Source organism: Orussus abietinus, unplaced genomic scaffold (assembly GCF_000612105.2).
Source record: "Orussus abietinus isolate OABI.00-Male unplaced genomic scaffold, Oabi_2.0 scaffold47, whole genome shotgun sequence".
Lineage (NCBI taxonomy): Eukaryota > Metazoa > Arthropoda > Insecta > Hymenoptera > Orussidae > Orussus > Orussus abietinus.
Window position 1 is genome coordinate 30,174 of NW_019396019.1, and position 14,161 is coordinate 44,334.

General features: G+C 44.5%; 1 protein-coding gene across 1 annotated transcript; it reads right to left on the reverse strand.

Moving 5' to 3' along the window:
* Positions 1 to 1,274: 1,274 nt before the first annotated feature.
* On the reverse strand, positions 1,275 to 13,718 carry LOC105695295 (enolase-phosphatase E1). The gene is made up of 6 exons (XM_012416740.2): positions 13,508 to 13,718; positions 12,102 to 12,203; positions 11,263 to 11,453; positions 9,295 to 9,427; positions 8,819 to 8,942; positions 1,275 to 8,682 (listed from the first exon to the last, which is right to left on the reverse strand). The coding sequence occupies exons 1-6, from the start codon at positions 13,610 to 13,612 to the stop codon at positions 7,058 to 7,060; spliced, it is 2,280 nt and encodes a 759-aa protein (XP_012272163.1). The 5' UTR covers positions 13,613 to 13,718; the 3' UTR covers positions 1,275 to 7,057.
* Between the last annotated feature and the right edge of the window lie 443 nt (positions 13,719 to 14,161).

Genomic DNA, 14,161 nt, shown 5'->3' on the forward strand with positions numbered 1-14,161 from the left:
ATAGGCAGTGCAGAGCAGACGAAATATGTTGTAAATAATAGAAAAATTGAAAAACCAGAACTATCGATAGGAATACAGTTTCGTTAACAACTAGTCTTACAAAATACGATCGCAATACTATCGATTGACGTAAAGAGTACACCCTTACAACCTATGTATGCGGTTAAGTCTTGTAATTAAACATAAAGTTGTCGTACACGCGTTAACGTATGCTTCTCCCTTAATATCTACGATGTGTCTCACTCGGAGCCGATCAACGACCTTACGATCCGCCGTCGCCCGACTAAGTGCGCCAAAAACCTTTGACTCGTAAATGCAAAAACCGGATAAACGATTTCTCCGCTTAAATTCACAGCCCGGTGGACAGACGTTTATGAACCGAGTCGAATTCAAACGAACCACGCCCCCCGCCCCCGAGTTCCTCTTTGGAAAGAAGCACAAGGTTAAGTGCACATCCTATAGAACCCCGAAACGATCCTTCTTCCTTGGGGGAGACCATAACGCGTTTCGGGACGCTCGAAGCCTGCAGAGCTTCGACGTACGTTCGGTCTACCCCGAATCGACCCTCTCGAACCCCCTTAAGGTTTCCGAAGATGGCCAGGCGTTTCGATCTCTGTCCACCAGGACGTGCAGGCGGACGCGCCGGTCCAGAACTCGCTTGCAATCCGACAGGAATCCCAACGATACGTCTCTCTCGTGGCAGGACCCGACGGACGCATCCGACGGAGCGGGCATTCGACGGACGCAAAGTCTACGGTTCGGTTCAATTCATTTCCGACGTTTAATACCTTCGTCTTCTTGATAATGTCGATAGCGGCATGTATTACAAGCAGCACCGAAGACTTAACGCTAACTAGTAGTTACGTCGTAAATCCCCCGGTCGGAAACAGTATGCTAGACGTGTCTCTTTGATGTTAACGCGCTAGATTAGCGACGCCGAGGGTTCTATGATTATCGAGTAATCGGTACTGACGTTTACTACCACTACGGAGACAAGGGGACAGTCTTTTCGCTTTACAGAGTTAAAGGATATCGCCCTTTTCGGTGAGACGGAGCACCTCGGTGCTGCCGCGTTATTCGACCGTCCGGGGACCATCGACACCGACGACGAGATTTCCGAGATTACGGTCCACTCTTCAATCTTCTGCCCTTGACGCGATGCACTCTTTCCAAAGGTCTTTTAAAAGAGATCCGAGAAGAACGGTACGTTCCCGTTCCACCAGGAGACAACGCTGGATCACTCGAGATGCAATTCGTAATCATAATCCTTGGTCTTTATCGGTATAATCAATTTATTATGTCTGGCTTTAACATCTAGTCACAGTGATAGTTATTTACTTTTATAATTTACCGGATAATTACGACAATCCTACAAATGATCGTATAAAATCACAACGGGCGATTAAAATGAATTTGCCGATAACTCGATCGTAGGTCCGACGTCATCGTGCCGTTAAATGATAACATCGATTACGACGTCGAGGAAAACTACCCCCCATCCAGGGGGAACGTCGCGCTTTCGTACGATTGGGACTAACGCTAAATCGTTTGGAGTCGATCGATACCAATGGAGTTTGCGATTACAAATCTACAAAAATTCTTTTTGGCATCCTCTCGTAGGGACAGTCTTTCGATGCCGATGTATCGAGCAAACGCGTCGAAATCGTTAGAAAACAGGAGGGCGAAAACGAATCCGCGAATTCGAAACGACTCGACCGCGACAAAGTATCGGCAAAGGTATCGGTAATCCTTTAGAAGTTATCGTATATCAAGACGGAACTCAATCGAACGTTCCGAGTATTTCACTGACTCGTCAGAAAGAAGTTCGACAATTCGTAGTAGACTGGTTTACCCTCGCGATAAGATGTAAAAAAAGAAGAGGGAGAAACGTTCGTATACAACTTATAAACGTTTCATTAAATGCGTTTAAGAACTTAAAGAACTAGTCAAGTAATAAGTAGTTAATGGTGAACCTGCGCCAGTCAAGGAACGTGTAACTTACAATAGTCAGTCAACGCCAGTCGGCGTGTCATCGCGATGTCGACTCGGCGATCTCCGACCATTGACACAAACGGTAGGATGAACGATAGATATGGATGATGATTCGAGAGGCGATGTCGTGAAAAAGTCAGCCGAGAGGAACGCCAAGTCGCATCGCCACCTCACGCTCGGTGTCGTTGCACGTTGCAGTCGATAAGCGTGTCAGTCTATACCGAAGTCAATCGGTCGTCATCGAGGGAATGTTCACTGGATACGGAATCCGACGAGGCAAAGAAGAAGATACCCCTATCCACTTGGCGAAAACGCTCTCGGAGAAGATGGACGACCCGAATACGCGGTCCATAACCGTAACCGTGTCGCGAAAGCGAAAAGCGTCGTACCGACGAGCAGTCGGAGTGGTCGGAAAGAAAATGGACGATACTCGACTCGTTGTCGATTCGATAACACCTTCCTTGAACTACAAAAGTATTCTCAAGTCTTTCGACTCTGCCGACGTCGACTCGAGGTCGACTCGAGGTCGACTCGAGGTCGAACGGATATACACATCGACCCATAAATATCCAAACAAACCTCACCCGTTCTACGTGTAGCGGTACTAGAAAACGGTCTCGCGTTTGGGGCGCTATAAAAATACCAACTAATTCAGCCACCTCTTCTATCGGTGCTCGGTGCGGGGATCGGCACTTAATCTCAAGGGTGCTTCGGACGCTCTCGATGAAATTTACGGAAAGGGTCAAGTTAACGTAGATGGAACGATTCGAGTTATTCCAGGGGCTGGAAGGATCTTCCGCGAATGACTAACCGGGACCGACCTAGACGATCGACAGGGGTGATATTACGATAACTACTCTCTCGATTTCGAGGAAGATAAAAATGGGCAACCTAACAAAGAAGTAGGGAACTCTCTGTAACGCGTAATGCTACGTCTTCGAGTTGGAATTTGGAAAGCGATTTCCGGTCTCCAGCTGTTGCATACTACGTAAAATGGAAAGATAATAGAAAAACATAATTTAACGGTCTGTCGGAAATTCATCGTAACTTGTCCTACTCTTTTCTACTTAATATTCTCCCCAAAATGAATTCAAAACTGGAATATAATCCGCTTAACCATCAAACGACTCGAGTTCGTTGTTCCGGAAGGATCGTACTTTCAAGGAACCTTTTTCAAGCTCGCAAAAGAAAATGCATCGAGTGAACGGTCCGTCACGCGGCGACCACTACGAAGCGAAAAAAATGCTCATTTCCCGTCGCTCGGCAATTGGTAAGCGTATCGTCCAAACCTTACAAACAATGACTTCCTTGAAATATCGCCGAGTGCAATAACGGTTACCGACTAAAAGCGTATGACAGCGAACGAGCCAAGGGTCGAGACGAACCGGGCCAAATGCCAAAATGGAAGTAACCCGAGTGCCGGAGGTCGTTAGAGCCCTAAATGACAAAAGGGTTTGGACGCGACTTCTTTCTCTCCTCCACATCGGGGAGACGCAGTCGCCGGCAAACGCTCAAAGAGGGTACCAATTCGAGGGAAAAATCGTCGAGTTTACGATTCCGCCGCGGCAATGCGAGACGCACCGGTAAATGTCGACCGATCGCTACCACACCGCGACACAAACGGACCAGTTTACTGGCCCTCTATGTCTACCATCTCTACCATAATATCGTAAAATCACAGTCAATTTTGCCGTCGAAAGTAATAAATAAATAATGTGAAACCTTTGAACTTGGCGATTTACAACTGCTGCGTAGGACGTTAAAAGGCTGCTCTGCCACGAACCGAACCGACGCGCCGCGTTGACTGAACGGAGGGGATTTGCGTTCTCTCCTCGTCAAGCCCCGCGTTCCCCGACAAATGCTTTCTCGACGCGAGGCCTCGCAAATACCCCCTGGGACTCTCTCTTTCGTCGCAGCTCCTGATTCGTTTGAGCCCGGGGCCGTGAGAGTCAAGTTCAGCGTCTGTATCCGATCTTTCCCCTTATCGTCGAGATTTACAAATTATTCTTTCGTTCGAATCCCTCCGGGCTCTTCGGGAGCACAAAATGTATCGTGGATGGCCCCGATTAAATGGCCCGCTGCGAAAAGGATACAAGTATCGCGCGTAGCTTACATCTTTTCTGTCCCAGCCTCTTCGAGTGTCATCCAATGTCGCGCTAAGTCGAATCGACAATCTTGGGGTCTACTGTCGCGTGCTCCGGTCAGCGTAGATCCGTCGGGTAAGAATCGAGGAAAGCATGATTGAGTGTCAGTGAAATTGCTGCATCTTCCCTGAACAGTCACTGTAAGCGCTTACAGTCCCTGACGACCTTCATCAATTTGACCAGGACCCTACCCCGCGCGATGATCCGAAGATCCATAACCCTTTCGCCACGGCAAGACCAACGACCGTACCTTTGTTGCTCAGAAATTGGGACTCCAATTTCGATACTCTTCGAGTGGAACCGTTAACGCGCTCGTTCACGTGGAAAGTGATTTTTACTTAACGCTCTCATAGAAAGACATTTGAATATTTGAAAAATTCCCGATACATTGTCAAGTGAACGCCTTTTCTAGGCGAGCAAGTGCCAGATCGCGAATGAAAACTTGTAGTACTTTCCGAAATAATAAATCCGATAATTCGGTTCGCGAATTATGGAACGGACAAACGCGTCGAGATTACTGAAGCAGATATCGACAATGTCCGCAATACCCGAGTATACGTAAAGGCCTGCAGCAGCGGAAGGGTTAATCGAATGCACCGCGTGACTCGAAAACTACCGAGAAAAATATCGGCGAAACGACTCGACAGACGTCGAAAGATCCCTGCCTGGAAACGCGAAGATGATTCTGCAAATCACGGACGTGCGACGAATGAAAAATACTCTATCGACGCATGAAGAAGTAAGCACAGGACTGCCCCGTTAGTTCCAGGACCCCAGACTTTTAAGTACAGTGCACCGATCCTAAAGGGATACCTTTCGATCTGTAGCCAGCGACTCCGTTCCAAGTCATTCGATCAGTCTTAAAAACGTCCTTTGTCGCACGCTCGTCGCGTTAATATTAAAACGGGAGAGGCAGGGGGGGGGGGGCAGGAAGGAAAGATTAATCGAAAGCACGAATGACACCAACGGCCCAAGTTTCGGAAAGTGACAGACAAGACATGTGAAATTCATTTGGCACAGAGTATATTCCATTCATATAGCGTACTCCCAATTACGATGAGCTTGCCTAGACTACCTGTTTTACGTAGCGCATCCAACGCCTCGTCGAGTCATTATTAAAAAAAAAAAAGATAAAAAATTAAAAAAATAATAATAAAAAATAAAGAAACCGCCCGACACGTGAAATGTAAAATGTAATAAACGTTGCAGGCTAAGGGAGAAGAAACTTATATCCTTTCCCGAGAGTTGGCAAGCTCGGAGGTTCTTAGACCCGCGCTTATCGCGCGCGCACTTAAAAAACGTAAATAACCGTACGAACAAAAAGCGTTTCGAAGCTTCCGAGATAAGGAACTGGAGTGAAATAATAAAGGAGGGAACAATTAATAAAAAAAAAAAAAAAAAAAATGAAGTCACGAAATAGCGAAAGGGGCATCTCCACCTAAACGCGGCATTAAGAGCTACGACGTGGTACTCGACTGTGTGACGCGACATCTTCATTTACGATGAAAAAAATGAACAACAAAATCCGAACAAAGGTTTCATTAGTAAAGATCCATTGGAACGTTACGATGAAGTCTACTTTGATCCCCGCGATGGTAGTTGAATCTTATCAAAGCACTGTAAAAGTAAAGACATCTAATTTGGTGATAACGTGAACCAACATTTCGTCTGAGAATTTGTCACGATCAAAATTTCACTGCTACTTCCACTTTCAACTAATAACTATTTTTAATAAATATATAGTACGACTAGTAATACTGTAAAAAAATATTTTTATCCAAATAAACAATTTTGGTGATAACGTTGCGATGCATCACATCTAAACCTAATTTCCCTCTTTGAACTAAGAATCTTTGTTGTCTATTATTCTATAAGATTAATTACATCATTATTCCTGACAGGATCTATCTGCAGATTTATAAAATCTTAACACAAACAAATAGTTACGGATTAAAACAGAAATGAACTCAAAACTCGGGTCGTAAAGTACGACTAAAATTTTAAGCTAGAGTAAATGAAGTTCTTGGATTATTTATAAATTCATTTTGTCGGGTGATCGTATTGTCAAGTATTCATCCATTTTCCTACATTTGTATACTTATTGAAAAAAGGATTTTCGGCCAGGAAAGCTTTCCTCTCCGTAGAGGACAGTTTTGCAATCGTAGTCATGTAGGATCGAGTTAGAATAATGTTTCTGAGGTAACCGAATCATATTTTGCTTTAACATATAAAGGTGCCCCTACTCCAGAGAATCGAGTCATTTGGCAGAGAATTTGTACCCACTGCGTGGTCATTCCTTCTAAATCAAGAAAAACACTCCGTGAGGGAATCGATGTCACTATTAAAGAAAAAAAAAAAAAAAAAATGGAAAGTCTCACTCACGGACCACCCATCGTTAAAGTCACATTGCCGTTAAATCTTCACTGGATTAGATGTCTCTACTTTACGTTCAGTCTATGATACGACTCACGTTTAAAACATCTCCAGGAAGTATACGCATTATCGATTAATCTTCAATCCAGATTCTCTCTTTCCCGTCAAGAAGTTCACCCAATTTCGCAAAATAATACTCGCGCTTATATCCAGAGGCGAAGTCTTACAACCTCATCGATTATGAAAGAGGGTAGATTTTCTGAAAGGAGAAGAAAAACCGGGAATGAAAAACCCGCCGATATCGTACACCCCCGGGAGTCTGCTAAAAAGTCTGGTATTGGTTTTTCAACGATCCGTCGCGTTTCTTCATCGAAGGAACGTTAGATATCTATGAGCTACGTCAGCGAGGAGTAACCGCGGCATGCTTGAACGTCGTACTCGGTCGATGCAAGGTGTGGGGAGACAACGTTTTAGTTTATACTTTAAGATAAGTATTGGGGGAGTTGGGGTTATGTATGAAGGACTCCTTAAACGGTATAAGAACGAGATTAGGACGTCGCGGCTACGACTACCGGGGTGACGACGTCGGGCTCGCCCGCTCCGTCGGCGATCGTCGAGTCGACGACTTTCTTAACCTTAATGCTTTCCGTACTGACGTCGGAGGAACTCTCGGGCTCGCCGTTTTGCGCCGCGCTGACTTCGGACACTTTCGCGCTGGATGCCTCGTCGTTCAGTCCATTCGAGTGGGGCTGGTCGGCTGCTGCCGAGGCAGCGACGGCCTCCCCGTTCTCCTTTGATCCGTTCAACTTGGTCTCCTTTGTTCCCGTCTCGGCGGCTTCCGACGCGGCCGCTTCCTTCGTCTCCTGGGCCTTCTCTTCCGGCTCCTCCTTTTTGTCCTGACCCTTGGCCTCGACCTTCTCCTCCTTGGCGTCCGTGCATTCTGTCGGGACGATCTCCTTCGCTTCCGGTTCCTTCTTCTCGGGAACGGCCCCCACTTCCGACTTGGCCTGCTCCTCGCCCTTGGCTTCCGATTTCCTGCTGTCCTTCTCCGCCTCCGGTATCGTCGGAGCCTTCTCCTTTTCCGACTTTTCGGATTTCTCCGCCTTTTGTGCCTCTACGGGCATGCCGTTCTCTTTGACTTTGTCCGTTTTCGCGGCCTCGGGTTTTATGGATTCGGATTTCGCGGCTTCCGTCTTGGCATTCTTGGCATTCTTGGCGATCTCCGGTTTCGGGGACCCCTCGGTTATCTCCCCTGTCGTTTCTTTCACTTCTGGAGTAGGTTTGACTTCGGCTGACCCTGTCGGCTCCTTTTCCGCGGGGGCTTCCGCGACCTTATCGACAACTTCCGTCGATTTAGCCGACTCCTCGGATTTTTCCTTAGATGCGACGCGCTGCGTCTCAGTCTCCGTTTTGGGTTCCGCCTTTGTGGATTCCAAAATCTTCGGGCTCTCGTCAGTCTTATTCTCCGTCGCAACCGTTGACTTTTCGGGCTTCGTTTCAGAAGAATCGTGCGAGCTCGTGTCCATGGTCTCGTTGACTTTTTTCTCGAGCGAGGGCTTCTTTTCGCACACAGTGCTCGCTTCCTCTGGCACGGATTTCTTCGTTACATCCGTGGATGATTTGGTCGCGGATTCATCCTTTTCACGAGTTCCAGGTTTCGTTAGAGTTTTATCAACCTTTTCGACTTTTCCGGGTTCTTTAATCTCGGCGATTTTGTCCTCGGCCTTTGCGGCTGCAACCTCCTTTTCGATTTCCTGGCTCTTCACGGTTGAGTCTTGTTTTTTGCCGAGGACGGCTTTCCCGTCGATTTCCATGGCCTCTTCGCTGACTATTTTTACTTCCGAGGTTTCCGTAACCTTTGATTGCTCGGGCTCGATGACCTCCTTAGATTTTGCTTCCTTTTCTGACTTCTCGCTGATATCGGTCATCTCAACGTCTTCTGAGACAACAGGAGATTCCTTGGCATCTCCAGCAGCTACTTTACTTGAAGTTTCTGCGGTCTCACTCGATGCCGAGGCGTCTAATTTCTGACGTTTCGAAGACGTCTGGAACGATAAGTCTAGAAAAGACTTGACACACGTAAATGACACTTTGTCTTCTTCCGCGAGCGCTGCGTTGCCTTCACGTGTGACGACAATCGTTGACAAGCCAGCTTCCTTGGCAGCTCGAGCCTCTATTGAGAGGGAAAGAAAAAAAGAAAAATAAAGAAAAGAAAAGTAGAAAATTGAAATAGCATTGGATGCATGTTAAAGAACATGCACTAACAACAGCACTAACTACTGTTACGACTTTCTCTAGATGGTACAAACCTTTCACGACATCGGTGAAGAACAGGACGCTGGAAGGCTCGGCCCCAATTTTGCTCAGAATGTTCTTGTAGCTACTTGCTTCCTGCTTCGGTCCCACTTCGGTATCAAAGTGGCCACTGAAGTGCTGCATAAAAATATCATTGGTACTGTGTTATCTTCAAAACTAGTGACGAATAAAATTCATATTCTCGAGAATTCATATGTCTAAAATAGGTCAAATGCATATTTAATACTTTAAATATTAATACCCTGCCTCGAACATGACGTGAAAAATAAAACAATTTTATGTAATTTGATTGATTGAAAATTCATTTGTAAAGAGGGGAAGAACCCATATGAATTTATAATAAATAATAAAATAATATTATAAATCATGCGTTCGCGGTAATATGCTATCTTTTCTATTGCAAAAACTTGCAGCGAATAGCGAATATATTCGTATAATCATTTATCTACTAAATTGTAGATTACGCTACCTTGAGTAAATCTCCATGATCGGAATGCCCAAAAAGTAATTTCTGTGCTTCGACACTGCCACTCGAGTACACGTACACCTTTCGTCCGGCACTCGTCCATTGCTGAAGAGCCTTTGGTACATCGTCGTAAACACTGTTTAAACAAGCAATAGAATATATATCTACTTCTAAAAGATATCCTTAAGTTGACAAATTAGAAAACAACTTATGAACAATTTTTTAACTAAGAAACATTCGATTGATTAAGCATATCAATTTTGTCACGTCGACATATCTAAAACAAACATCTTTATTATGCAGTCAAAGGCTGTTGGGTACACTGCCACGCGTACTCCAGAATTAATAACATCAAATCACTTGCAATGCATGGATTATAACTGACACGCAATTGCTGCACATATACGATAATTTTGTGAGGAACTTGTACGCAGTAAAATGCACACAAAAATTATAGTGTCATAACACACCCGTGATCACTGACAAAGTTGATCGCGTATTTCATTTGATAAGTCCTCCCTCGGCTGTCTCTCTTTCCAATTCACTTTGAAGGACCGCAAAAATTCTGCAAAATGCATAATTTACATAGCACATAAAAAAAACTAGTTTCTCGCCCTATGAAGAAATATACGCACACCCGAAATGTTATATAATCGTAAACGATTTTAAGAAGGATTTCGATATAGTGCAACAACTGCGTGCTTTACACAACTTGGCGAAACTGCGCAAACCCGAGGCTACCTCAAGGCCCATAACCTGGTCTTCGATGTACAATATTTACGCGCATGTACACAAATACCCCTTGTTTCCCCTTCGGAAACCCGCTCGCGGATTGCCAATTATACGCAAGCGCGAGGACACAAAACGCAAATGAAAACACTTCTTCAGGAGTACCTTTACGTATTTAAGCGCACGATACAGAGGCAGTTAACTTGTCAAATCCTATGAACGCGAGAAAGTGATCAGCCAGGAAAAATTATTATATCAAATAATTTTTTTTTTTATAAATGATACTCGTATGCGTATGCATGCAAAAGTGGCAAACTGATATCTTGAAGTGAGCCCATAGTGCGAATGTTCACCTCGTCTTAGGAATTTGTAACAAATTGAATCTAATAGCGATAACCTATTCCGACTGGAAATCATTTTAACAGCTTAGTAATCAGAAACATGACAGGCTATGATAGATTTATCAGTCTATCCTGTGCTTCTCTCCCTATATTATTGTTTCTGACGATGTGTAACTAATTGGACTAATAAAAGCATAATCAATTACATTACACCAGTATCTAACTAATGTTTAATCGGGTTCGAGTCAGTTGAATTAATGAAAAGTTGAATAACGTTCAATTACACGTAGTACCGTTCAATATGTTATGTCGTTAGCTTTTATTAACCCTTGTCAGACGCTAAACTTCAATTACAATGTACATTACATTGGAAGTGTTATACAACGGATAAAGTTTAACACATTTCACGTAGAAGTAGTTGATGCCGACATGAATATAAGTATGCAGTTAATATTACTAATATTCTGCAAACAGATGTATACATTGTACATTAACTTGAACAAACTCAATGAATCATCTCATTAGGATATAAAATATGTTTTATCAGTCACGTCTATGGATATTTGAACGTAAATAGAAGAAAAGAGAACCCTGAGAAAGGGTCTTTATGGAATATTTCAAATCTTTTACCATACAAAAAGATAGAACGTTTGTACTTTCTACTTAACATATTTGAAGATACTTTAATATGGAATAGAAGGGAAACGATAAATGTCAGTACTTCTTTGGAACTTATTCTGTTTACAATCCATGTTTGGCAATGTATTCTTTTATAACATTACTTAATGACAAATCCTAGACCAACTAGTAAAACTGGTACTTGTCATACAAAAATGTTCTGTAAAATCTCTGCCTCAATTGATAAGGTGTAAATAGATAAGATATGAATGAAATAACTCACTGCCCCTTAATGGTGCCAGATTTATAAGCTTCGCGCCACATGTGCCCCTGAAGTTGCTTCAGTGCACCAGTTTTGCGATCGTTGTCCATTTGCCATAAAATATTTTTTATCAGAGATTCTCTCTCTTCTTCATTAGTGGTGCTGATAATAGGCACAATTCCATCAACATGTTCCTCTTCATCTTTCACTGCCTGGAATATTAAAAAGATTATCTGCTTTGTAACCTTAATAGTGTAAATTTAAATTTATCCTGGTAGCCATTTTTATTCCATAAACTGATAAATAATTCTTGCATCGCATAAAGAAACAACATAATCCCTAAAGTCCAACCATAAATAAAACTTTAGACTCTGAAACACAATCAGTTTTTGAATTTTAATAACTCTTCAATATCTAAACGAGATACTAAATTTCGTTTCACGGGAGATAAGTGAAATTCAAATTGCATATTCAAAACATTGCAAAGTATGTTTGAAATTCATGAAGAACATGCCGAGTCTTTGTCGGAGGCAAAGGACTGGCTTGCAGAATTTTAGGACAAAGGGCACACTCAGGTCAAAACCTGAACCTACCAGCTGTCTGAAATCTCTCCTACCATTGGTCGAATCTTAGACCTTATGTTAACAGCTAAGATTATACAGCTTATTTATTACCCAACTTTATCGTTAACTTTGACAACGGTCAAAATACAGCATGTAGATTAACCAACAGATATTTATGCAAGCTAAGACTTTATTATGACATAAAGTTAATAAACCTGTACCGAAGCAGCTCAATCCGCTACATATTAAAGGTCACACAAAAAAATAAATCAACCTATTTATTATAGTTAAATTTACCTGTTCTTTCAGTTTTTCAAGATCGGCTTTGAATTCATCCTCCTCCCAGTGTGCTTCAATATATTTTTTAACGTTATCTCTTGCATATGAAAAAAGGGTTTCCTGAAAGTTAACATTACTACTTTTAACAAAGATTTCACAAACGATGTAATTTAAACAACTTAGGTGTATCAGAAGAAACACGAAACCATTAACCTACAGCGAACACATTCCGAAGACCTACAATAAAACAAAGAAAATAACATAGGCCGAGAGAAAACGTAATATAAATTAACGTTTGTTAGATCTCTGTTTTGGTTAAAAAAAAAAAAAAAAACATTTTTTGAATTGGAAACTATATTAACTGCAGGAAAGAAAATCCTAACACGACGATCGGCTAAATACCATGACAGATTTAAAAATGCCTATCGCAATTCTAGTAATACGTCTTTTCTGCAAATTACATAGCATCGGATCGACCGAAGAAAGAATATCTGCAAAAATTCTCCAAACTCTTAAAATGTCTGAATACGGTAGACAAAAAACATGATAGAGGAAGATCGATCGAAGTGCATGGCAGTTTCCTTGAAAAGGTATGATTATTGAATTTAGAAATTAGAAACGGCACAAGAAGATCGTTTCTCGACGCGATTGTCTCTAAACCGTGTAAAGTTCGAGATCCTGCGAATGGCCGGTAACGGAAAACGACAAGCAAGCCGAAACTTATCAAAGCGTGGACACAATTCATCCCTTACTCGAAACGAATTCACAGAGCACAACAATGGGAGAGTACCTCCCCGCGTTCACTGTCAAAGAAAGTACCACCCCCTAGGTGTTAACGCCCTTCAAAAAATGACGGTCTTTCCTTCTACCTGATGCAGAATGCCTTCCCCTCGTGAAAACTTCCAACGTATACATCCCGCGTACTCGAAAACCAGTGAAAACGTAAGAGGAAAAAAAAAGGAAGAGAAAATCCGGACGGGTTAGCGCGCAATTCCAGTGACGCGCATCCAACGGAGCTTGAATCCCTCGGCAGCGGACGAAGACCGGCGGATCTCGCCGACGCGCCGCGCGACCACCTCGAGCCGATCAATCCTTGCGCGCTCGGGGCTGGCCTGGCCGGCGAGGAGGTCGCGGACCCGCGCCATTCCGCCGATCCTAGACGGATCCGAGGCTTACCCGAGGCGAATCCGAGGCGAATTCGAGGCGAATCCGAGGCGAGTCCGAGGCGAACCCGAGGCGAACCCGAGAGGTCCTCGCGGGTCCTCTTCCACGAAGCATCGGAGCGCCGGGGTTTCCAGGAGGAACCTGGCCCCGAGAAAGCGTCCACCGGTCCGTACTATCAGAGGGCGTTTCGCAGGAAACCCGAGGAAATGCGGCGCCTCGCCGGCGGTCCGCGCTCGCCTCGCGGCCATGCTCTTTGTTACCTTGACGAAGCCTATGCTCGTGGTGGTGCCCTCGATGTCCAGGAGGATCGTCGTCTCCTCGTGCGGGCACTCCTCCTGGTCCTGGCTGCGCTTCTCTCCGGCCATTTCCTCGATCGGCTCTCGCCTTCCGCCGTTAAGATAAATAACAGATATATCACCTCGAAACGGTAGCGCGGCGGCGGCCTATACGTCGACGCGTCCTTGTTGAGCCGGCGAGTGAGCCGTTGGCCGAGCAGCGCTCGTGTGTGCGAAAAGCGACTCCCTCCGGTGCCGAGCAACCAGGGCCGTGTCTACCGACCCGCCCCCCGCGCGCCGCCTGGATTCGCCGCTCTTCTCCATTTACCCGAACCGCCAACGTATTTCTTTCTTCTGCTCCCGATGTGTTCCGATGGGACGAAAGAGTCGACGACCCGCTGCGATGCCGGGCAAAGAGAGGCCCTCCGACCCGTCCCTCGGGCAAACGATCGGGGTGAAAACGCGGGCAGAGTCCGTTTTCGAAGGAAAGCGCAAACGTAAACCACGGCTTCCAACTAATACGGACGACAAAAGTAGACGAACGTGCCGGCGAAGGCGGTAGTTACGGTGGTTTTATTCATTCTTTCGACGGGAATCGAATTTCTTTGGAGAACTCGAGGGCGGGGGTACTGGAAGTCA

Coding starts and splice junctions, on each gene's coding strand:
- LOC105695295 (XM_012416740.2), bottom strand. CDS start 13,612: ATGGCCGGAGAGAAGCGCAGCCAGGACCAGGAGGAGTGCCCGCACGAG. Junction 12,204..13,507: donor CGAGCATAGGCTTCGTCAAG/GTAACAAAGAGC, acceptor GTTAACTTTCAG/GAAACCCTTTTTTCATATGC. Junction 8,683..8,818: donor CTTCACCGATGTCGTGAAAG/GTTTGTACCATC, acceptor CCCTCTCAATAG/AGGCTCGAGCTGCCAAGGAA.